At 44.3% G+C, this 23,018-nt stretch overlaps 1 protein-coding gene across 20 annotated transcripts in view; it reads right to left on the reverse strand.

Annotated features, from left to right (window-relative positions):
* The window catches only part of kiaa1109 (KIAA1109 ortholog), an 89,126-nt gene that overhangs the window by 1,084 nt on the left and 65,024 nt on the right, over nucleotides 1–23,018 (reverse strand). For 10 of the 20 annotated variants that reach the window (XM_071382633.1, XM_071382622.1, XM_071382615.1 and 7 more), the window contains 26 exons: nucleotides 21,351–21,551; nucleotides 20,648–20,778; nucleotides 20,424–20,547; nucleotides 20,187–20,299; nucleotides 19,974–20,064; nucleotides 19,534–19,587; nucleotides 14,395–14,666; nucleotides 14,001–14,216; nucleotides 13,636–13,816; nucleotides 13,259–13,448; nucleotides 10,303–10,464; nucleotides 10,003–10,142; nucleotides 9,628–9,826; nucleotides 9,307–9,510; nucleotides 6,807–6,983; nucleotides 6,465–6,605; nucleotides 5,989–6,234; nucleotides 4,808–4,961; nucleotides 4,356–4,513; nucleotides 3,949–4,138; nucleotides 3,573–3,790; nucleotides 3,183–3,434; nucleotides 2,685–2,888; nucleotides 2,384–2,578; nucleotides 568–702; nucleotides 172–331 (listed from right to left, as the gene is read on the reverse strand). In XM_071382633.1, coding sequence (XP_071238734.1) covers nucleotides 172–331; nucleotides 568–702; nucleotides 2,384–2,578; nucleotides 2,685–2,888; nucleotides 3,183–3,434; nucleotides 3,573–3,790; nucleotides 3,949–4,138; nucleotides 4,356–4,513; nucleotides 4,808–4,961; nucleotides 5,989–6,234; nucleotides 6,465–6,605; nucleotides 6,807–6,983; nucleotides 9,307–9,510; nucleotides 9,628–9,826; nucleotides 10,003–10,142; nucleotides 10,303–10,464; nucleotides 13,259–13,448; nucleotides 13,636–13,816; nucleotides 14,001–14,216; nucleotides 14,395–14,666; nucleotides 19,534–19,587; nucleotides 19,974–20,064; nucleotides 20,187–20,299; nucleotides 20,424–20,547; nucleotides 20,648–20,778; nucleotides 21,351–21,551 — 4,508 coding nt within the window. The remainder of the gene's footprint in view (nucleotides 1–171; nucleotides 332–567; nucleotides 703–2,383; nucleotides 2,579–2,684; nucleotides 2,889–3,182; nucleotides 3,435–3,572; nucleotides 3,791–3,948; nucleotides 4,139–4,355; nucleotides 4,514–4,807; nucleotides 4,962–5,988; nucleotides 6,235–6,464; nucleotides 6,606–6,806; nucleotides 6,984–9,306; nucleotides 9,511–9,627; nucleotides 9,827–10,002; nucleotides 10,143–10,302; nucleotides 10,465–13,258; nucleotides 13,449–13,635; nucleotides 13,817–14,000; nucleotides 14,217–14,394; nucleotides 14,667–19,533; nucleotides 19,588–19,973; nucleotides 20,065–20,186; nucleotides 20,300–20,423; nucleotides 20,548–20,647; nucleotides 20,779–21,350; nucleotides 21,552–23,018) is intronic. The other 10 variants (XM_071382632.1, XM_071382616.1, XM_071382629.1 and 7 more) reach the window with 7 other exon arrangements.

Below are 23,018 nucleotides of genomic sequence, written 5' to 3' on the forward strand. Positions count from 1 at the left end.
CCTAAAAGTGGGCTTATGGAGTAGTTGAAATGCTCAGGTGAGGGGTTAAGGAGTCAAACACAGGGATCACATACACATACTACAAATGTATGCACTTACTGTACTGTTAGTTTGGATAAAAGTGTCTACATAGTGGCATATATTGGGTCTGAGGGAAGGGGTCTGGTTTACCTGAGCGTGGGCTCCAGCTGCCAGGTGTTGCACATGAATTCTCTCCAGTCCACCGTAGTGTAGTTGATGCCATCCTCCTTGTCTGTGGAGTTCTCATCATTAAGGGCCGTTGGGCTCTTCTGACCAGGCCGAGTGACAAACATCCGGGGGTTGAAAAGGGCTTCAGACCAGGGAAGGGAGAGAGGGAGAGAAACTATAAAGAGTGCCTTGGTTCTCCTTTTTTTTTAGTTCCGCAATCAAACAGCACCTTCAACTGAAATTCTATTTTAGTTGTACCTTTGTTGCTCTTATTTTCTATATATAGTTCAGTGCTCTAATCTAATGTAAAGTACAGTTAATTGTTCTAGGTTGTGCAATGTAGTGTGCTGCTGCTGTTGACATTTCAGGTGCTCTCACCCTTCTCTTTCTCTTTCAGGTAGGCAGAGACCAGGTCATGCAGGAACATGATGAGCTCTGCGTCCATGGTGACACAGATGTGGTCGGTGAATTCAGTAACCAGGCTGCACTCCACCTTAGGCTTACTGTTGGAGTCTGAAACGGATGGGAAACAATAGTGTCGTTACCTTGCTTTCCAACAAAGATAGATATATATAAAGATAGATATATATCTACACACACAAAAGTATGTGGACACCTTCAAATTTGTGGACTCAGCAATTTCAGCCACACTGGTTGCTGACAGGTGTATAAAATTGAGCACACAGCCATGCAATCTCCATAGACAAACATTGGCAGCAGAATGGCCTTATTGAAGAGCTCAGTGACTTTCTACGTGTCGCCGTCATAGGATGCCACCTTTCCAAAAAGTCAGTTTGTCAAATTTCTGCCCTGCTAGAGCTGTGCCGGTCAACTGTAAGTGCTGTTATTTTTTGTGAAGTGGAAACGTCAAGGAGCAACAACGGCTCAGCCAGCTCACAGAACGGGACCACCGGGTGCTGTCCTCGATTGCAACACTCACTAACGAGTTCCAAACTCTGGAAGCAATGTCAGCACAACAACTGTTTGTCAGGAGCAGTTGCACACAAGCCTAAGATCACCATGCACAATACCAAAGTTCAGCTGGAGTGGTGTAAAGCTCACTGCGATTCGACTCTGGAGCAGTGGAAATGCGTTCTCTGGAGTGATGAATCTCGCTTCACCATCTGGCAGTCTGACCGACGAATCTGGGTTTGGTGGATGCCAGGAGAACGCTACCTGCCCCAATGCATAGTGCCAACTGTAAAGTTTGGTCTAGGAGGAATAATGGTCTGGGGCTGTTTTTCATGGTTCAGGCCCCTTAGTTCCAGTGAAGGGAAATCTTAACGCTACAGCATACAATGACATTCTAGACAATTCTTTACTTCCAACTTTGTGGCAACAGTTTGAGGAAGGTCCTTTCCTGTTTCAGCATGACAATCGAACACCTTTGGGATGAATTGGAACGCTGACTGCGAGCCAGGCCTAATCGCCCAACATTAGTGCCCGACCTCACTAATACTTGTGGCTGAATGGAAGCAAATCCCCGCAGCAATGTTCCAACATCTAGTTGAAAACCTTCCCAAAAGTGTAGAGGCTGTTATAGAAGCAAATAGGGGACCAACTCATTATTAATTCCCATTATTTTGGAACGTGATGTACGATGAGCAGGTGTCCACATATACTTTTGGTCTTGTAGTGTCTCTCAGATATATGTTAGAAACTTCCTTTAGATATTTTGGGGACTGTTGTTCCATGCAGTGAATCTGTTATTCAATGTGTTTGTATGGGCTAATAAAGGCCAAAAATAATTTTTCATACATTTTCAAGGGGTATTAAAATTCTAAATCAAATAGCTAAATGATCCTTGGGATGACCTTCTTAAAACAATTCCATATAGCTTAGTAGACCCCCCCCGACTTAGACTCTTATGGGTTAAGTGCCTTTGAACAGGGTATGGTAGTAGGTGCCAGGCACACCGGTTTGAGTGTGTGAAGGACTGCAACGATGCTGGGTTTTACACTCAACAGTTTACCGTGTGTATCATGAATGGGCCATCACCCAAAGGATATCCAGCCAACTTTACACAACTACTGTGGGAAGCATTGGCGTCAACATTGGCCAGCATCCCTGTGGAACTCTTTAGACACCTTGTAGAGTCAATGCCCTGACAAATTTAGGCTGTTCTGAGGGCAAAGGGGTGGGGGGGAGCAACTCAATGTTTTGTACACTCAGTGTATAACTCAACTGAGCCTACCAGTCAAGGAGGGTTCCTCGGGATCCTGAAAGTTTTTGGAGCTGAAATTCAGCTGCATCCTGGGAAGGGCGAAGATTGTCTCCGTCTCGTGGTTGTAGCTAGAAGAGCCGCTGAAGCTGCTGAGCAGGCTTGAACTCTTGGCGGCCGCCCCGCTCTCTGGGTTGTTGGCGTGTACGTTGCGCAAGAGGTTCAGTTCTGGGGAACAGGATACATTAGAATGAGGCAGAGGTCTTGAATAACATTGGGTCAAAGGAAACAATAGACCTTGAATTTGACATTGGTAGTATTTAGTACCCTTTACCCTCATTCCTCATGGCAGTTACGTAGTTGAACCACTCTTTGACCGTGGCTACTCCGTGAGGCGGGTTTTCGTGCCGGCGACGGGTGATTTTGGTGATGGTGGCCATGGGGCTCTCTAGCGCCCCGCAGGGTTTGGTTTCCATAGTGTTGTGACCCAGATTAAAAGCCAACGTCTGCACGATGTAGGTGGACTCATCAGTGGAGCCTGATTGGATAGAAAATAGGTTGAGGTTAGAGGTATTTAGGGCTTAACTTGCTTAGGGATGATGTGCCACTTTGTATGCCTATATGAATGTAATGTAGTTGTTCATAATTTTTTCTAGTCTTTGATCATTAGATGTTTGATTTTTACCATTGAGGACCACTTTGGAAACAAAAGTATCAATTAAAACACTTAAGTCCTATCCTCTGGGAAGACACTGTACATATTGTTGTATAGTTCTTTACCCAAATAAATCCAAATTCCCCATCCCTCCTCTCAGTCTCTTGAAAGCCTTACCGTCCTCCAATATCTTCTGAGCCTCAGTCAAAAAAGCTATGTTGGGCTCCTCCAGGTGGAATAAGGCCCAGGACTTGGAGCGGAAGTTGGGCCCGTGGAAGCAGGCCAGGGTCATGTGGTTGCCATGGAGACTAATGGAGCCACCCAGTTGCACTGCGTCTTCTGGAAGAGGCATCTGGAAGAGGGAGATGTGGCACCCGGCGATCACCTTCAGAACTCCAGGCCAGTGTCGATGGTGGGCCGCATCCATGTCTAGGAGAGAGAAAGGGAGAGAGCCGGAAGGTGCAATGGCAATAGAGGGGGAAAGGGACGGAAAGAGTGGATGAGCCTTCAGATAAAAAAACAGTCCATTTACTTGAACCCGGGAACCCAGTCACAATGGATACTTACACAGCTCTGCAGCACCTTTCTCAATGTTGATGACCGGTGCCTTGGGGGGCAGGTAGGGGACTGGACCCCATGTGGACAATGCTCGTTTGCTTGTGTCAAACTGCTGGGTGAAAAACTCCTGCAGCTTCAACCCAATCTTGATGAGGTCGGGGGTAGTGGAGCGCGAGATGATCACCTGGAAGATATCCCACTGCAAGTCCCCTTGGACAAATATCTTACTGGAGAGAAGGAGGGATAGGTAGAAAGAGAGGTAAAAAAAATAGGAACAAATAATATGAGAAGAGGGACAGAGGGAGAATGAGAACATACAAGAATGTAGCTTCCAGAGGTGTTATAGCTATACATTTTCTCTGGTAGGCTAGGCTAGCTTATTTACCTTTTCTCTGATAGGCTTGTCTCCACAGTGCACAGGTTGACCTTCCACTCATCCTTAAGCTTCAGGTCTGCGTTGCTGAAGACGCCCATGAGGATGCTGGAGCCCATGTAGTCCACACGGGCCTCCGTGGAACCCATGGTGATCTGGATGTTATGGCTGGGCTGCTGGTTGGGGTGCTCCGAGATGTGGGCTTCAACAAACATGTGTTGTTAGGATCGGCAGAGGGATTTCAAGTTCTACTCGTTTGACAGGGATATTTAAGTTAGAGCTGGATGCATTTATCATTTAAAAACACCAAGCCCGAGGCCAGAGTTCAATCTTTGACATCCATAACAATGTGTTTTGGAATCGCACAAAAACAGTACATGCCAGTGGCATAATACATGATTCCCCATCCCTGTACTTACAGACCATCTCCAGGGTGTTGACATCTATATTGCCACCCACCACGCCGCCTTTAGAGTCCAGTTTGGAGCGGCCCAGACCCACGGACATGCTGATTTCTCTGTCTCTGTTACTACCCACTGACAGACGACCCTGACTCTTCAGCCCACTGGTGGTCCAACTAGAGGTAAACAAGAGCAAAAAGTTAGTTCCACCCACCTCCTCATGAATAATCAACATCTGCTTTCTATGAGACATGGTATGTTTCAACAGAAATATTTCAATGTTTAGAATCATACTTTTGGTAAGGGTTATATGTCGGATTGTGTTATGTTTTTATAGGTAGTCAGATATAGACATTAAGTAATATGCTGATATGAATTATAAGGAATAGACTTAAATCTGTGTCTGGGAAACTGGCTCCTAGTGTGTAGAGTATAGTGTGTTGAGTGGGAGGGGTAAAAGGAAGACATACGTGTTGTTGCCCATGACATTGCTCATGTTCATCTGGACGTTGAGCTGCTTCAGGTTGATGGCGAACACCACTAGTGTCTCCCACGGGGTCCCCTGGGGGCCGGCTGCCTTGCCGCTCTTATTGAACGATGGTGTGGACGTCTTGTTCACAGAATCTGTATGGGAGGGAAATACATTACCATTCAAAAGTTTGGGGTCACTTAGAAATGTCCTTGTTTACGAAAGAAAAGCAAATTTTTTGTCCATTAAAATAACATCAAATTGATCAGAAATACAGCGTAGACATTGTTAATGTTGTAAATGACTATTCTAGCTGGAAATGGCTGATTTTGAATGGAATATCTACATAGGCATACAGAGGCCCATTATCAGCAACCATCACTCCTGTGTTCCAATGGCACGTTGTGTTAGCTTATCCAAGTTTATAATTTTATTTAAAGGCTAATTGATCATTAGAAAACCCTTTTGCAATTATGTTAGCACAGCTGAAAACTGTTGTACTGATTAAAGAAGTAATACAACTGGTCTTATTTAGACTAGTTGAGTATCTGGAGCATCAGCATTTGTGGGTTTGATTACAGGCTCAAAATGGCCAGAAACAAATAACTTTCTTCTGAAACTCGTCAGTCTATTCTCGTTCTGAGAAATGAAGGCTAATCCATGCGAGAAATTGCCAAGAAACTGAAGATCTTGTACAACGCTGTGTACTACTCCCTTCACAGAACAGCGCCAACCGTCTCTAACCAGAATAGAAAGAAGAGTGGGAGGCCGCGGTGCACAACTGAGCAAGAGGACAAGTACATTAGAGTGTCTAGTTTGAGAGGCCTTCTAGGCAGATTTGCAAAGAAAAAGACATATCTCAGACTGGCCAATAAAAATAAAATATTAAGATGGGCAAAAGAACACAGACACTGGACAGAGGATCTCTGCCTAGAAGGGCAGCATTCCGGAGTCGCCTCTTCAGTGTTGACGTTGAGACTGGTGTTTTGCGGGCAAAGTTATTACGGACGAAGTTATTCTCAGTCTTAATGAGGGATATAGTATTCATTCATCATTCTAACTGCATTTTAAGTCTAGCTTGTGAAAATAATCTCCATACTAAGCTAAAATAAATGACATTAACACAGGTTTAATTAGATAGTGTTCCTTGATGATGCTGAGCACTCATTTTTGAGTTGGTACCTCTTCTGGGGGCAGAGGAATCGGAGACACTCCTGGTGCGTCCGGGGGCCGGGGACTTGAGGTGGGAGGACAGGCCCCCGGGGGACATGTTGCTCCCAGTGGAGTGGTCTGAGAACACGTTGGGGGACTGGGGCATGTGCTGCCCAGTGCTACCGTCCCAGGTCCTCCAGTAGGCTTTACGGCTGGACTCTGGTGACAGGTGTTGGGCCATGTTCTCTACAGAGTCTGGGGTGGCTGGACCCGAGGCTGGAGGAGAGAAGCAGGTTCAGGTAAAGGGCATGTTTTGAAAACAACACAGGTTTGGGGAAAACATTCCTACGGTTTTAAAGGGACTGACATTAACAGAGTCGGAGAGTGAGAGAAAACAGAGTAACTAGGAAATAAACCCAGTCAGAAGTAAAAATGTTGATAATTTATTACACAAGGAAAATTACACTCTCAGGACTCAAAGGCCTATCGAGGAGTTGTGTTTCTACCTGTTGGCATGTTGATGGTCTGGTCTCCTAGGAAGAGGCGTCGGGCGATGCTGCGGCGGTACCAGGCTCTGGGGAAGGCCAGGATTTCACTCAGCCTCCGCATGTCATACTTGAAGGAGGCAGAGCCGATGTCACACACAGCTAAGAGAGAGAAAACATTCAAAGTTGGCCAGGAATACCAGTGTCTGTGGATTCAACCATCTTGGCAGGGGAATTGAAATGTCAAAATGGATCAGCTTCATTGTCAAGATATAAATGACATTCCCATTTTGAAGACCAAAGATTGAGCTCAGGTTAGACAGTGTCCAACCATTAACCCTGTTTCAAGAGCAGATAAGGCACCTGAGATATTGATGAGGGTGGTGTCCATCTTGCCCCCCTTGCCGGGTATAAAACTCTCGATAAAGGTTGGTCCTCCGGTGCGTCTCATTCTGGACAGGCTGACCTTGACAAACTCCAGATTGATGCTGAGGGAATCCTTCCTCCCAGTCACAGAGGACGGCTCCTCATCCACTGTACCTTAAAGGAAAGAACAGCAATGAGGCGACATTTCATAGCGCTGTTTTAATGCTACACATTGAACTGATGGAAGACCGAACAAGCCTGCTGTGAAAGTACACTATTACTATAAGGCATGCTGCACAGCGTAGTTGGTAGACTTCACTGCAATATAATGCACAGGACTAAACATGGGCTATAGAACAGGGGATAAGGAAGCCGACTGTACCGACTTCAGACAAGTCCCAAGATGCTTGTGGGGGTCGTACAGCAAAATGAACTATTGTGTTCGTGAGAGTCATCTTTCCATAGGGTCCATAATAGTTTGTAGGCCAAACCGTTTGGACGCTACAGACGATTTTGAGAGAAGACCGATTTTCGGGATGTCTCATGATCTGACAAACACTGCTCTAGCTCTGTCACCACAGATGCGGAAGTGCAACGTCGGCGGATGCGGTGGATTGAGATACCCGTATCAAATGCAAAAAAAAATATAGATATCTCTAGTTTAAACTGACAGATTTTTATGGGGATTTTATGATGCTAATTAGTGTCTTCAGAAAGTATTCATATCCCTTGACTTATTCCACATTTGTTGTGTTACAGCCTGAATTTAAAACGGATTTAAAAAAAAGTTCTCACCCATCTACACAATTTATTGAAAAAGAAATACAGAAATATCTCATTCTCACCACTGAGTCAATACATGTTAGAATCGCCTTTGGTGGCGACATACAGCTGAGAGTCTGTCTGGGTAAGTCTCTAAAGAGCTTTGCACACCTGGATTGTACAATATTTGCTAATTATTTTTAAAAATATATTCTTCCAGCTCTGTCAAGTTGGTTGTTGATCCTTGCTAGATAGCCAGTTTCAAGTCTTGGCATTGATTTTCAAGACGATTTAAGTAAAAAATGTAACCAGGCCACAGGAAAAGTCAATGTCATCTTGGTAAGCAACTCCAATGTATATTTGGCCTTGTGTTATGAGTGAATTTGGCTCCCAGTGTCTGTTGGAAAGCAGACCGAACCAGGTTTTCCTCTAGGATTTTGCCTGAGCTTAGATCTATTCCGTTTATTTTTATCTTAAACTCCCTAGTCCTTGCCGATGACAAGCATACCCATAACATGATGCAGCCACCACCATGCTTGAACATATGAAGAGTGGCACTCAGTAATGTGTTATGTTGGATTGGCCCCAAACATAAGAGTTTGTACTCAGGACATAAAGTTAATTTATCTTCATTTTTTTTTGTTGCAGTTTTACTTTAACGCAAACAGGATGCATGTTTTGGATTACATTTTTTTTTGTACATGCTTCCTTCTTTTCACTCTGTCATTTAGGTTAGTATTGTAGAGTAACTACAATGTTGTTGATCCATCCCACATTTTCTCCCATCACAGCCTTTCAACTCTGTTTTAAAGCCACCACTGGCTTCATGGTGAAATCCCTGAGCAGTTTCCTTCCTCTCGTTAGGAAGGATGCCTGTATCTTTGTAGTGACTGGATGTATTGATACATCAACCAAAGAGTAATTTATAACTTCATCATGCTCAAAGGGATATTTCATGTATTTTATTTATTTTTTAATCTACGAATAGGTTCCCTCCTTTGCAAGGCATTGGAAAACCTCCCTGGTCTTTGTGGTTGAATTTGTGTTTGAAAGTCACTGCTCGACTGAGGGACCTTACAGATAATTGTGTGTGAGAGGTACATAGATGCTGTAATCAAAAAGCATGTTAAATACTATTATTGCACACAGAGTGAGTAACTTACACAGAGTGTAACTTATTATGTGACTTGTTAAGCACATTTTTACTCCTGAAGTTATTTATGCTTGCCATAACAAAGGGATTCAATACTTATTGACTCAAGACATTTGTGCTTTTCATTTTTTATTAATTTGTAAAAAATTCTAAAAACATAATTCCACTTAAAAATTCTTGGGTATTGTGTGTAGGCCAGTGACACAAAATCTCAATTTGATTAATTTTAAATTTAGGCTGTAACAACAAAATGTGGACAAAGTCAAGGGGTGTGAATACTTTCTGAAGGCACTGTCTATATTTTTTTTGGATTTTAGTCTTAGGTAAAGAAATAATAAAAATCAGTTAAGAATAAGTTTAATTAAAAAAATCTGTTCCCAAGTATTACCATGAATAAATAAGGAAATGTGATCGTGTCTCAATGTAATAAAGGAATGAAATGGGCTTAGTTTCGGGTCAATGTTCCGGCACCCGACCATCTACTCCGAAAAAACCCACAAAAACATTCAAATTGCTATAGAATATTAGAATATACATGAGAAATGTTAAAGTTGAGAAACTTTCCACTAAACTTTTCCATACCTAGAGGTCCTGGGCCTGGTGCCTGCCCTGTGACAGCAGATTTCTGTTTCCCTGCCCCGTAAGGGTGGAACACGTAGAGGGAGAAGTCTGACATGCAGGCAGTGAAGCTGAGCCCTGAGGAGTTGCTGGGGGGGGCGGTGAGGTCTGACTGGCTGCTGCTGTGATGGGTTCGGCCCAGAGGGCTACCCAGAGATGGAGAGGGACCTGGAGGTTAGATCAAAGAGGTTTTATTATGGACCAGATAGGCTTAGAAAACAAAATTCATCCACTCACACACCTAGAAGTTGCTTTACAGGTGCATTGGAGTGTTCCTATCTATACCTCCTTTGCCAGGGGGTGGTTTGAGGATGTGTAGGCTCGGGGGGGTGGAGGAGGGTGTATGTGGGCTGTCGGTAGGTTGGGTGCTGGATGGGATCTCCATTTCACCGCGATTAGAGGAGAATACCAGGTCTAGAGATGGCAGTTTCAGCATACACTCCACTCTGGACATGGGCAAGCAGCTGAAGCGGATCTGAGAGGGCTAGAGACATTGAGTCATATTAGAATAGAATTTGAAAACGTCATTACTTTGAGTGTGGTGTCTCAGGGATTGGACATTATGACAGCAAAACATACTCATATTGTACAATGGAGAACAGAGTGACATGAACTGAGCTATGGGGGCCACAGTAAGGCGGGCAGACGGAGGTAGGTTACCTGTACTCTGACATAAACCACCACGTCCACAGGAAAGGAGGAGTAGGCAGAGGTGGATGAGGACACCAGGGATGTGGTGGACTCCTCCAGGGGCTCCACTGGATCAAACTGGCCTAAGTCCTCCTCCTGGGAGTTCAGATCTGAGACACACAGAGACAAAAAGGGGTCAGCTTTGAGCAACGGTTTTGTAAGTTGTTGATGTTTTAGGTCCAGCAAACATTTATGGATGTTTTGTACAATTAAAATCCAAAGAGGTGAGGTGAACAGGTGATGTATTTGCAATGGAATGACCCTACATACCAGTATAGTTCCTTTCCACCGGTGTGATGGGAATGGTCTCCAAGGCTTTCTCCAGGAAGTCCAGAAGACAAGGGCTTATGACCATCTCTTCTGGGAGGGTCTGGAGGGCCACCCAGGCATACAGCTTGGCTGTCTTCACCCCACCACTGCCCTTGCCTTTGGCTGCAGGGGAGACATGATTGGAGTTTGGACAGGGTCACACACACACACACACACAAGGCTTCACTACACCAACCAACATTGGTAAGAGAGTGAAAACACAAAGTGAAACAGATATTGGGACAGATTTAACAAATGTTTTTCGCTCACAAGGAAATAAAACCAAAAAGTTAAGAAATAAGATCTTGTGCTTTCATTTACTTTTTGGGTCTACATGTTACAGTGTCCAGAAAAAGTATGTGAACCCTTTGGAAATACCTGGATTTCTGCATAAATTGGTCATAAAATTTGATCTGATCTTCATCTAGGTCACAACAATATACAGTCTGCTTAAACTAATAAAAAAACAATTATACATTTTCATGTCTTTATTGAACACACCGTGTAAACATTCACAGTGCGGGGTGGAAAAAGTATGCGAACCCTTGGATTTAATAACTGGTTGACCCTCCATTGGCAGCAATAACCTCAACCAAACGTTTTCTGTAGTTGCGGATCAGACCTGCAAAACGGTCAGGAGGAATTTTGGATCGTTCCTCTTTACAAAATTGTTTCAGTTCAGCAATATTCTTGGGATGTCTGGTGTGAACTGCTCTCGAGGTCATGCCACAACATCTCAATCGGTTGAGGTCAGGACTTTGACTGGGCCACTCCAGATGGAGTATTTTCTTCTGTTGAAGCCATTCTGTTGTTGATTTACTTCTGTGTTTTGGGTCATAGTCCTGTTACATCACCCAACTTCTGTTGAGCTTCAATTGGAGGACAGATAGCCTAACATCCTCCTGCAAAATGTCTCGATAAACTTGGGAATTCATTTTTCTGTTAATAATAGCAAGCTGTCCAGGCCCTGAGGCAGCAAAGCAGCCCAAACCATGACGCTCCCTCCACCATACAATAAAGTTGGGATGAGGTTTTGATGTTAGCGTGCTGTGCCTTCTTTTCTGTAAGTCTTTAGCTGACACTCTAGGATTAGAGATGAACGTCATTGAGCATTCTGTGCTGTGCTCTTGCAGTCATCTTTGCAGGATGGCCACTCTTAGGGAGAGTAGCAACAGTACTGAACTTTCTCCATTTATAGACAATTTGTCTTACCGTGGACTGATGAACATCAAGACTTTTAGAGATACTTTTGTAACCCTTTTCAGCTTTATGCAAGTCAACAATTCTTAAGTCTTCTGAGATCTCTTTTGTTCGAGGCATGGTTCACATCACATCTCATTGATTGGACTCCAGGTTAGCTGACTCCTGACTCCAATTAACTTTGAGAAGTCATTAGCCTAGGGGTCACATACTTTTCCCAACCTACACTGTGAATGTTTAAATTATGTATTCAATGTAGACAAGAAAAATACAATAATTTGTGTGTTATTAGTTTAACTTCACTGAAAAGCGTGCCCAAATTAAACTGCCTGAAGCTAGGATATGCATATAATTAGTAGATTTGGATAGAAAACACTCTAAAGTTTCCAAAACTGTTAAAATAATGTCTGTGAGTATAACAGAACTGATATGGCAGGCAAAAACGCAAGGAAAATCCAACCAGGAAGTCCTATTATTTTGAAAGGCTGTTTTCCATTGAAAGCCTATCCACCATACAAAGACTTAGGACCCAGTTCGCGAGCTCTATGGCTTCTTCTACATGTGGCCAGTCTTTAAGCATTGTTTCAGGCTTTTACTCTGAAAAATGAGGGAGATACAGCACTTTCAATGAGAGGCCAGTGGAAATTTCCAGACATCAGCCTGATCGGGAACGCGCTTTTCTTGTTTCTTCTTTCCTATTGACAAAGCTTTTGTCCGGTTGAAATATTATTGATTATTTATGACAAAAACAACCGGAGGATTGATTTTAAACATCGTTTGGCATGTTTCTACTAACTTTTATTGAACTTTTTTTTTTGACTTTGTCTGGACTTGTGCATTCGGATTACTGGACAAAACGCGCAAACAAAAAAGGAGGTTTTTGGTCATAAAGAGGGACATTATCGAACAAAACAAACATTTATTGTCTAACATGGAGACCTGGGAGTGCCACCAGATGAAGATCATCAAAAGTAAGTGATTAATTTTAATGCTATTTCTGACTTTTGTGAGCCTTCTCCTTGGCTGGAAAATGGCTGTATGGGTTTCTGTAGCTAGAGTTTGACCTAACATAAATCGCAAAGTGTGCTTTCGCCGTAAAGCCTTTTTGAAATCGGACACTGTGGTTGGATTTACAAGAAGTTTATCTTTAAAATGGTTTATAATACTTGTATGTTTGAGGAATTTTAATTATGGGATTTCTGTTGTTTTGAATTTGGCGCCCTGCAATTTCACTGGCTGTTGTCGAGGTGGGACGCTAGCGTTCCACTTGTACTAGAGAGGTTAAGCACACTATGTTTGTCTATTGTTGTGACTTAGCTGAAGATTAGATCAAATTTGATGACCAATTTATGCAGAAATCCAGGTAATTCCAAATGGTTCACATACTTTTTCTTGCCACTGTATGTTTTCTTTCCTCTGGAGAATAACTTTGCAACAGCGTTTAGAAAAACAGCCACTCTGCGTCTGTCCACTCACCCACTAAGTGTTTGAAACGGAATGAAATCAAACCGGATCTTAAAACATTCCAACACAGAAATTACCACCGTCTTCAACATTCACAGATCAAAGCCTTGGACAAGACAGCTTGAGCATGCATTAGATTTTAATGGGTGGGTTGATTAAGGATGTCTATGGGCACGATGGAGACGTGGCGCTCTACTGCGGGTCAACACAGAAGGCGAAAGGGCATGCAGGTAATGATGAGAGCTCTCAGTACCTGATGGTAGAGGTGGGGATGGGGGAGGAAGGAGCGAGTTAGTCTTGCTTTGGCCAGCATTGGAAGGGTTGTGAGGGCCGCTATCATTCATACCATACAGCTTGGATTCTTTGGAGAGGGTGCGGGGGAGGGAGGATCCGCGCGAGGCATCAGGCGACTCGGTCTTTATGGTCTTGGAGTTGTAGTGCAACTGGGGTTGGAGGAAATTGAAAAATGGTTTTGCATCAGAATAGTTGAACTCTTAGGTCATCAACGGCAATATAGTTCCTACCATTTAATGCATCCGATTGATGGGTCATCATTTAAACTCATTATTTACACCATTCCATAGCTAGAGGGAAACAAACCAGTAATGGCCTGAAAACAAAATAACCGACCTTGACATCTACTCCCGGAATGTAAAAGACAGTGGTCTCCAGGTCACTGGATTTGGTCTGCAGAGAGGAGGGCACCTTCTTCCCGGCCAGGAGCTGGGTGGTGGAGGTATAGGTGGGCTGGAGCTTCTTCTTCTTGGGTGGAGATTCCTGGTCCAGACTCCTGGAGCTGCGGTCACAACTCCTACAGTACAGGAGGAGTAGGAACACTTTGGTTACATAGCATTCTTTGACTAAGAAACTTTGGTAACACTTTACTTAAAGCCTGCAGGTATAATGCTTTATAACTTGTCTAGATTATAATAAGGCATAGGTCTCTATATATATATCAAAATAGTTAGAAGATCCCTAGGGTTCAGGTGCCGTACCTTCTGAAGGAGACATCCTCGTTCTCCGGCTGCTGGGTAGTGGGGTGCAGGACACACTTGCCGCTGTCAATCTCCACGCGCACGTCCAGCTCAAAGTCGATGTTCCTCTCGGTGACCGAGCTCATGAGGCTGCGATTGGTGGGCGTGCTGGGCCAGCGCTCGCTGAACAGCTGGCTGACGGCGGCGAAGCCCGATGGCTTCCTGTGTGGTGGTTGGCTGTGACACAGAGAGGAAAGCAGGGTCATTAGGGGTTCAGCAGGCACAAAAACAGGAGGAATAAAATAATAAATTGTTTGAATTATTATTCTCCATTGAGCATGCTTTTTAGTCCAAGAGTAGGCTTAATCTGGGTCCAAGAAACAGGCCAAATAAACAGTAATGTTAGAGGACTCACACAGGCCTCCTGACGTAGCAGGAAGTCCTCTTGCGGTCAAACTCTTCCTCCTTGTCGGAATCCTCTGAGGAAGAGGAGGAGAGCTCGTCGCGGCGCATGTCGTCGTGCTGGAAGGGAATGCCAGGTGAAAAGACGGCAGGGGTGGCAGGGGCACTGAAAACTGAGTGGGGCCCTTCGCTAATGGATGGGAAATTATGAAGGTGATGAAGATGAGGATGGGGTCGCTCATCAATGGTGATAGACAACAGATCCATTTCTGTCTCCTCCGGAAACTTCAGCAGATGGGAGGTGTTGAGAGGGGGACAGTTAGACTCTCAATTAGAAAAGGTCAAACATTTTTTGTGATATAAACTCTGTAGCAGATAGCATCCTGCTCAAAGGAACTGTATGCACGTGTAGTACAAATTAATTTCACGATTGTGGATAGAAAATTGTCATAACCAACGTGTATGACTAACATCTACTCTAACTTAGCATATATACATACAGTACCAGTCAAATGTTTGGACACACATACTCATTCAAGGGTTTTTCTTTATTTTGACAATTTTCTACATTGTAGAATAATAGTGAAGACATCAAAGCTAGGAAATAACACATATGGACTCATGTAGTAACCAAAAAAAGTGTTAAATCAATATATATATATACACTGCTCAAAAAAATTAAGGGAACACTAAAATAACACATCCTAGATCTGAATGAATGAAATATTCTTATTAAATACTTTTTTCTTTACATAGTTGAATGTGCTGACAACAAAATCACACAAAAATTATCAATGGAAATCAAATTTATCAACCCATGGAGGTCTGGATTTGGAGTCACACTCAAAATTAAAGTGGAAAACCACATTACAGGCTGATCCAACTTTGATGTAATGTCCTTAAAACAAGTCAAAATGAGGCTCAGTAGTGTGTGTGGCCTCCACGTGCCTGTATGACCTCCCTACAACGTCTGGGCATGCTCCTGATGAGGTGGCGGATGGTCTCCTGAGGGATCTCCTCCCAGACCTGGACTAAAGCATCCGCCAACTCCTGGACAGTCTGTGGTGCAACGTGGCGTTGGTGGATGGAGCGAGACATGATGTCCCAGATGTGCTCAATTGGATTCAAGTCTGGGGAACGGGCGGGCCAGTCCATAGCATCAATGCCTTCCTCTTGCAGGAACTGCTGACACACTCCAGCCACATGAGGTCTAGCATTGTCTTGCATTAGGAGGAACCCAGGGCCAACCGCACCAGCATATGGTCTCACAAGGGGTCTGAGGATCTCATCTCGGTACCTAATGGCAGTCAGGCTACCTCTGGCGAGCACATGGAGGGCTGTGCGGCCCCCCAAAGAAATGCCACCCCACACCATGACTGACCCACCGCCAAACCGGTCATGCTGGAGGATGTTGCAGGCAGCAGAACGTTCTCCACGGCGTCTCCAGACTCTGTCACGTCTGTCACATGTGCTCAGTGTGAACCTGCTTTCATCTGTGAAGAGCACAGGGCGCCAGTGGCGAATTTGCCAATCTTGGTGTTCTCTGGCAAATGCCAAACGTCCTGCACGGTGTTGGGCTGTAAGCACAACCACCACCTGTGGACGTCGGGCCCTCATACCACCCTCATGGAGTCTGTTTCTGACCGTTTGAACATGCACATTTGTGGCCTGCTGGAGGTCATTTTGCAGGGCTCTGGCAGTGGTCCTCCTTGCACAAAGGCAGAGGTCCTGCTGCTGGGTTGTTGCCCTCCTACGGCCTCCTCCACGTCTCCTGGTAGCGCCTCCATGCTCTGGACACTACGCTGACAGACACAGCAAACCTTCTTGCCACAGCTCGCATTGATGAGCCATCCTGGTTGAGCTGCACTACCTGAGCCACTTGTGTGGGTTGTAGACTCCGTTTCATGCTACCACTAGAGTGAAAGCACCGCCAGCATTCAAAAGTGACTAAAACATCAGCCAGGAAGCATAGGAACTGAGAAGTGGTCTGTGGTCACCACCTGCAGAACCACTCCTTTATTGGGGGTGTCTTGCTAATTGCCAATAATTTCCACCTGTTGTCTATTCCATTTGCACAACAGCATGTGAAATTTATTGTCAATCAGTGTTGCTTCCTAAGTGGACAGTTTGATTTCACAGAAGTGTGATTGACTTGGAGTTACATTGTGTTGTTTAAGTGTTCCCTTTATTTTTTTGAGCAGTGTATATATATATATCAAAGTAGCCACACTTTGCACACTCTTGGCATTCTCTCAACCAGCTTCACCTGGAATGCTTTTCCAACCGTCTTGAAGGAGTTCCCACATATGCTAAGCACTGGTTGGCTGCTTTTCCTTCACTCTACGTTCCAACTCATCCCAAACCATCTCAATTGGATTGAGGTCGGGTGATTGTGGGGGCCAGGTCATCTGATGCAGCACCATCACTCCCCTTACACAGCTTAGGGGTGTGTTTTGGGTCATTGTTCTGTTGAAAAACAAATGATAGTCCCAGTAAGCGCAAATAAGATGGGATGAAGTATCACTGCAGAATGCTGTGGTAGCCATGCTGGTTAAGTGTGCCTTAAATTCTAAATAAAAATCACTGAGTGTCAACAGCGAAGCACCCCCATACCATCTCCTCCATGCTTCATGGTGGGAATCACACATGCGGAGATCATCCGTTCACCTACTCCACCGGTCTAATGTTCATTGCCTGTGTTTCTTGGCCCAAGCAAGTTTCTTCTTCTTTTTTTTTTTTTTTTTTTTTTTTAAATTTTATCCCCTTTTCTCCCCAATTTTTGTGGTATCCAATCGCTAGTAATTACTATCTTGTCTCATCGCTACAACTCCCGTACGGGCTCGGGAGAGACGAAGGTCGAAAGTCATGCGTCCTCCGAAGCACAACCCAACCTAGCCGCACTGCTTCTTAACACAGCGCGCCTCCAACCCGGAAGCCAGCCGCACCAATGTGTCGGAGGAAACACCGTGCACCCGCCCCCTCGGTTAGCGCGCACTGCGCCCGGCCCGCCACAGGAGTCGCTGGAGCGCGATGAGACAAGGATATCCCTACCGGCCAAACCCTCCCTAACCCGGACGACGCTAAGCCAATTGTGCGTCGCCCCACGGACCTCCCGGTCGCGGCCGGCTGCGACAGAGCCTGGGCGCGAACCCAGACTCTGGTGGCGCAGCATAGCACTGCGATGCAGTGCTCTAGACCACTGCGCCACCCGGGAGGCCCAAGTTTCTTCTTCTTATTGGTGTCCTTTTGTAGTGGTTTCTTTGCATTAATTCAACCATGAAGGCCTGATTCACACAGTCTCCTCTGAACAGTTGATGTTGAGATGTGTCTGTTACTTGAACTCTGTGAAGCATTTATTTGGGCTGCAATCTGAGGTGCAGTTAACTCGATTGATCTTATCCTCTGCAGCAGAGGTAACTCTGGGTCTTCCTTTCCTGTGGTGGTCCTCATGAGAGCCAGTTTCATCATAGCGCTTGATGGTTTTTGCGACTGAAGACACTTTCAAAGTTCTTGAAATTTTCCGGATTGACTGACCTTCATGTCTTAAAGTAATGATGGACTGTTGTTTCTCTTTGCTTTTTTGAGCTGTTCTTGCCATAATATGGACTTGGTATTTTACCAAATAGGTCTATCTTCTATATACCAACCCTACCTTGTCACAACACAACTGATTGACTCAAACGCATTAGGAAGGAAAGAAATTCCACAAATTAACAAGGCACACCTGTTAATTGAAATGCATTCCAGGTGACTACCTCATGAAGCTGGTTGAGAGGAATGCAAAGAGTGTGCAAAGCTGTCATCAAGGCAAAGGGTGGCTACTTTGAAGAACCTCAAATATACACGTTTTTGGTTACTACATGATTCCATATGTGCTATTTCATAGTATTTCATGTCTTCACTATTATTCTACAATGTAGAAAATAGTAAAAAATTAAGAAACCCTGGAATGAGTAGGCGTGTCCAAACATTTGACTGGTACTACACACACACACATTTAAACATGGCCAATGTCATGGCTATTGCTAGATGTAATATATATTACTAGAGGATACAAGGTTGCTATGTGTGTTAAGTTTCTTTCGCCCCACAGGAGGCTCAGAGATCATGCAATGCTCTGGGAGAGGACATAGGAGATACAGAGTGAGAGATAAAGAAGATGAAGAGGAGGATGTTAGGATGAAGACACCTGGGTAGAAAGAAGCTGCAGGACAACATCTGGTTTCAGGACAGTGGATGAAACTGACAAACTCCCAAAACAGAAGACATTATAAGCCCTCACAAAAGACAGTATTAGTCATAAACAACCACCAACTAAGAAAGAAAGAAAACTCAATGTCACCTCTAGTCATGGCTTTGATGCACACTTATTCTGAGGTTGGCCAACCTAAGGGTTTACAGTTTTAGGCTCAAACTATACAACCTAAGGTTTTGAAGTTGGCCATGCATAGCTGCTGTGGTTAGGAAAAGACATCTGTGGTTGAAGGAAGTTGATTAGGAACAACATGGAATTCCATAACAGGATGGGAAGGTGTGAATCAATTGTAATATTCAAATATAATTTTAACCACTTAGTACCTACATGCATAGCATACTTGCATAGCATACATGCATAGCATACATGCATGCATAGTATGCATAGCATACTATGCATGTAGGTACTAAGTGGTTAAAATTATATTTGATAGAATACTATGGAATACTATGCATGTATACTAACATGCACATGCATAGTCTATCCATATCTACGTAGCAGAAAAATATTGTCAATGACGTAACTGTAGCAATGCAGTGAATAAATCGTTTTCTTTGTAACACATAACCAGAGGCAACGGCTAGTTGAAAGCCTTGTTATTCCGAACATATTATTCCCTACTGACCATATTGCTATTAGAGTTGTATTTTGAATGCGTACAATTATTAACTAGAGTGCACTTGACTAGCTCATCTCTAGCTATTAAAGATGGCAAGGAATGACTCAAACCAAGATATGACAATCAAGCATTGATTGATAGTTCTAGCCTATATCCCACCATCCTGTTTGGAATGTCCACGTTTTCAGTTTTAACCAATTTATTAGAAGGAGAAAAAAATCTGGTTATTTTGGGATTTTCATTTGTTCGGGATAGTTTTTCGGGGGTTTTACAAATACCTTGAAGACTTCTCCTGGACTGACCGGTCGGTTTGTAGAGTCCTGATTATTAATCTTCAGTTGAACAGAAAGAGAACAATGGAATCCATCCAGAAAATGAAAGTATGGCATGTTCAGGATGGGATTTTGCGCTCAAAAAAGGCACACTTAACTCTCCCTCAAGCTACAAGCAAGCGAAAAAGTTAACACTTAGCTTCCGCTGACATAGAGCTTTTCCACAATGTTTAGACACACACACAGTCAAGAGGCCTGTCATAGTGAAAAACAAACAAGGACATGGAGGATGAAATGATGCCATAACTCAGGGCTGCACATCTCCAGTTCTCTTCAGCTGCTGTACAGCTGCCATCTTGGAGAATCCTATTGTTTACAGCCCTATCTCAGGGTCTACATGGTAATAGCTACCATGAAGACTATTGTGGACTATTTCTATACACTACCATGTCCTGGATGTTGAAGGTGACTCTCGGTCCTGGGGAGGACGCATCAACTCTGATGTCCGGTAAGTCATCAACGTCTCCTATTCTGGAACTGAAAGGGAAATAAGAATAATAACAATCCAACCCATTGGAAATTCAATTCACTTCCTGAATTCCTGATTGACCCCACGACTGCTAGGTTCCGGCTGCAAGCGAGGATTCCTCTTCCAGTACCTTTGGCGTTCAATCCTTTTGAGTGGAGGCCTCCCTGCTGCTGTAGAGATGCTCTTGGAACGGTTATAGCTGGGTTTGTATCCCAGACCCCACTTGTCCTTCAGAGACGCAGCCTGGTAGAAAAGCAATGATCAGCAGTCATGGTGTCCTTTCCATTTCAGCTCAGGTTAATGACATTTTACATTATAGACCGGAAAATGCCAGTAGAATAAAGGGTGGTATTAAATGCGTTCTCACCCTCATGCTGGAGCGTCGTAGTTTCTTGCGCACGTCTCTCCTGATGTCGTTGACGGCCACAGACTCCAGCTGCTGGTAGCGCTGGATCTCCTGGTTGATTGTGCCTTCACTCGCTCCCAGTTTCCTGTTGAAGGGTGGGAAAGGAAAACATGATTGAACCTTGTTTTAGGTGATAAAATATACAACATGAGGTTACAATTGCATTTGACATGAAGAACTCTTACTTGAGGTCATCAATGACTTTGGCCTGCTCGTTCAGCTCTCTGATGTCCACTATTCTTTTGTTTAACTTCCCCCTTCTGGGATCCAAGATCTGGTTGCCCACTGCCGTCTGCCGCCTGAGGTCTATGGTCTCCTGTGGAGTATAGAGGACAAATGATACCCTGTAATTCACATATTACACCACAGAATGTTTGGTTATTTATATAACCTAGATTACCAACATTAAATAACCTGAATTAGATTACACCTCCACCAACCTGGGTTACTGTATTACACCACAAAAAAAGTATTAAACCAAGCATGAATTATTACACCAAAGTTACATAGCTCATCACCTAATCCACATTTTATACTCACACCAATAATCAAGTTATACACACACATAAACAGCAGAGAAATACACAAAATGGAAGTCACCATCACCATAATCCTTGAGACCAATTGATGACCCAATTCTCAGATAAGGAAGTAATTACAACATGTGTAACCAGGTGACAAGGGAACCATAAGTGCTTAAACCCCACGAAGTCAATTGCTAAGTGATAGAATTTTGTTTGCCCTCTGAGATTACCACATTTCATGGTGTAATTTAGCAATTGAAATCTATTCTGCAGCTTGAAACATGGACGATAGAGACTTAATGCCACCCTAAACGTGATTGTGGGGCCCATTAGATAGGAGACTAAAGGGTGGGGCAGTACATACACATCCCCAGGATATGGGTCTGGGAGCCCTGGTCCTGTTCCCTCTGGACTGGGGAGGAGAATAGTCGCTTAGGTAGTCGGCTGGTACCGAGACGCTCTGGACACTGGGGCTTTTCAGGCCCAGGATGCTGTTTACTAGCCGCTTCCTGAACGTGAGCCTGGGACTGAGCCTTGGGCTGCTGCACTCTCCCTCTGGGCTCCCCTGCAAGCAACGGTAAGGATACACCCAAGGCAAGGTTCAACTGGGTGCATGGACTTAGATAGCTTGGATAGCTTTTAGCGCTGTCACAGTGGCTGGAAGGGGTTAACGTGGCTTGAACAGATATGCAAAGCCTTAACACGCACAGTGCATTTTTACATTTTTGACACAGACTTAGGGTTTTTACACCCACACAGAGCTACAATAATCTCTTACACAAACAGTCTTTTAAACCGTCTCGTGGTTGTACTGCAATAGAATCACAGGTATTAGCAAACTCTAACAGGTACAAATCTTCTGTCCTCGGTTGCAAGACTCACTACAGAGTTCAAACTGCTTCTGGAAGCAATGTCAGGAGTTTCATGAAATGGTTTTCCATGGCCAAGCAGCCGCAAACAAGCCTAAGATCACCATGCGCAATGCCAAGCGTCGGCTGGAGTGGTGTGAAGCTCACCGCCATTGAACACTGGAAAGTGGAAACGCGTTCTCTGGAGTGATGAATCACGCTTCACCATCTGGGTTTGGCTGATGTCAGGAGAACACTACCTGCCCCAATGCATAGTGCCAATTGTAAAGTTTGGTAGGAGGAGGAATAATGGTCTGGGGCTGTTTTTCATGGTTCGGGCTAGGTTGCCTTAGTTCCAGTGAAGGGAAATGTTAACGCTACAGCATACAATGACATTCTTGACAATTTTGTGGCAATAGTTTGGAGAAGGCCATTTCCTGTTTCAGCATGACAATACCCCCGTGCACAAAGCGAGGTCCATACAGAAATGGTTTGTCGAGATCGGTGTGGAAGAATTTGACTGGCCTGCATAGAGCCCTGACCTCAACCCCATCGAACACCTTTAGGATGAATTGGAACGCCGACTGCGAGCCAGGCCTAATTGCCCAACATCAGTGCCCAACCACACTAATGTTCTTGTGGCTGAATGGAAGCATGTCCCAGCAGCAATGTTCCAACATCTAGTGAAAAGCCTTCCCAGAAGAGTGGAGGCTGTTATAGCAGCAAAGGAGGGACCAACTTCATATTAATGCCCATGATTTTGGAATGAGATGTTTGACGAGCAGGTGTCCACATACTTTTGGTCAAGTAATTGTACCTTAAAAAAAGAAGTAGGGGCGTGGATCAGAAAACCAGTCACTATCTGGTGTGACCACCATTTGCCTCAAAGCAGCGCGACATCTCATTCGCATAGAGTTGATCAGGCTGTTGATTGTGGCCTGTGGAATGTTGTCCCAGTCCTCTTCAATGGCTGTGCGAAGTTGCTGGATATTTGCAGGAACTGGAACACGCTATCCAACACGTCGATCCAGAGCATCCCAAACATGCTCAATGGGTGACATGTCTGGTGAGTAAGCAGGCCATGGAAGAACTGGGACATTTTTAGCTTCCAGGAATTGTGTACAAATCCTTGCGACATGGGGCCGTGCATTATCATGCTGAAACATGAGGTGATGGCGGCGGAT

Source organism: Salvelinus alpinus, chromosome 34, assembly GCF_045679555.1.
Source record: "Salvelinus alpinus chromosome 34, SLU_Salpinus.1, whole genome shotgun sequence".
Classification (NCBI taxonomy): Eukaryota; Metazoa; Chordata; class Actinopteri; order Salmoniformes; family Salmonidae; genus Salvelinus; species Salvelinus alpinus.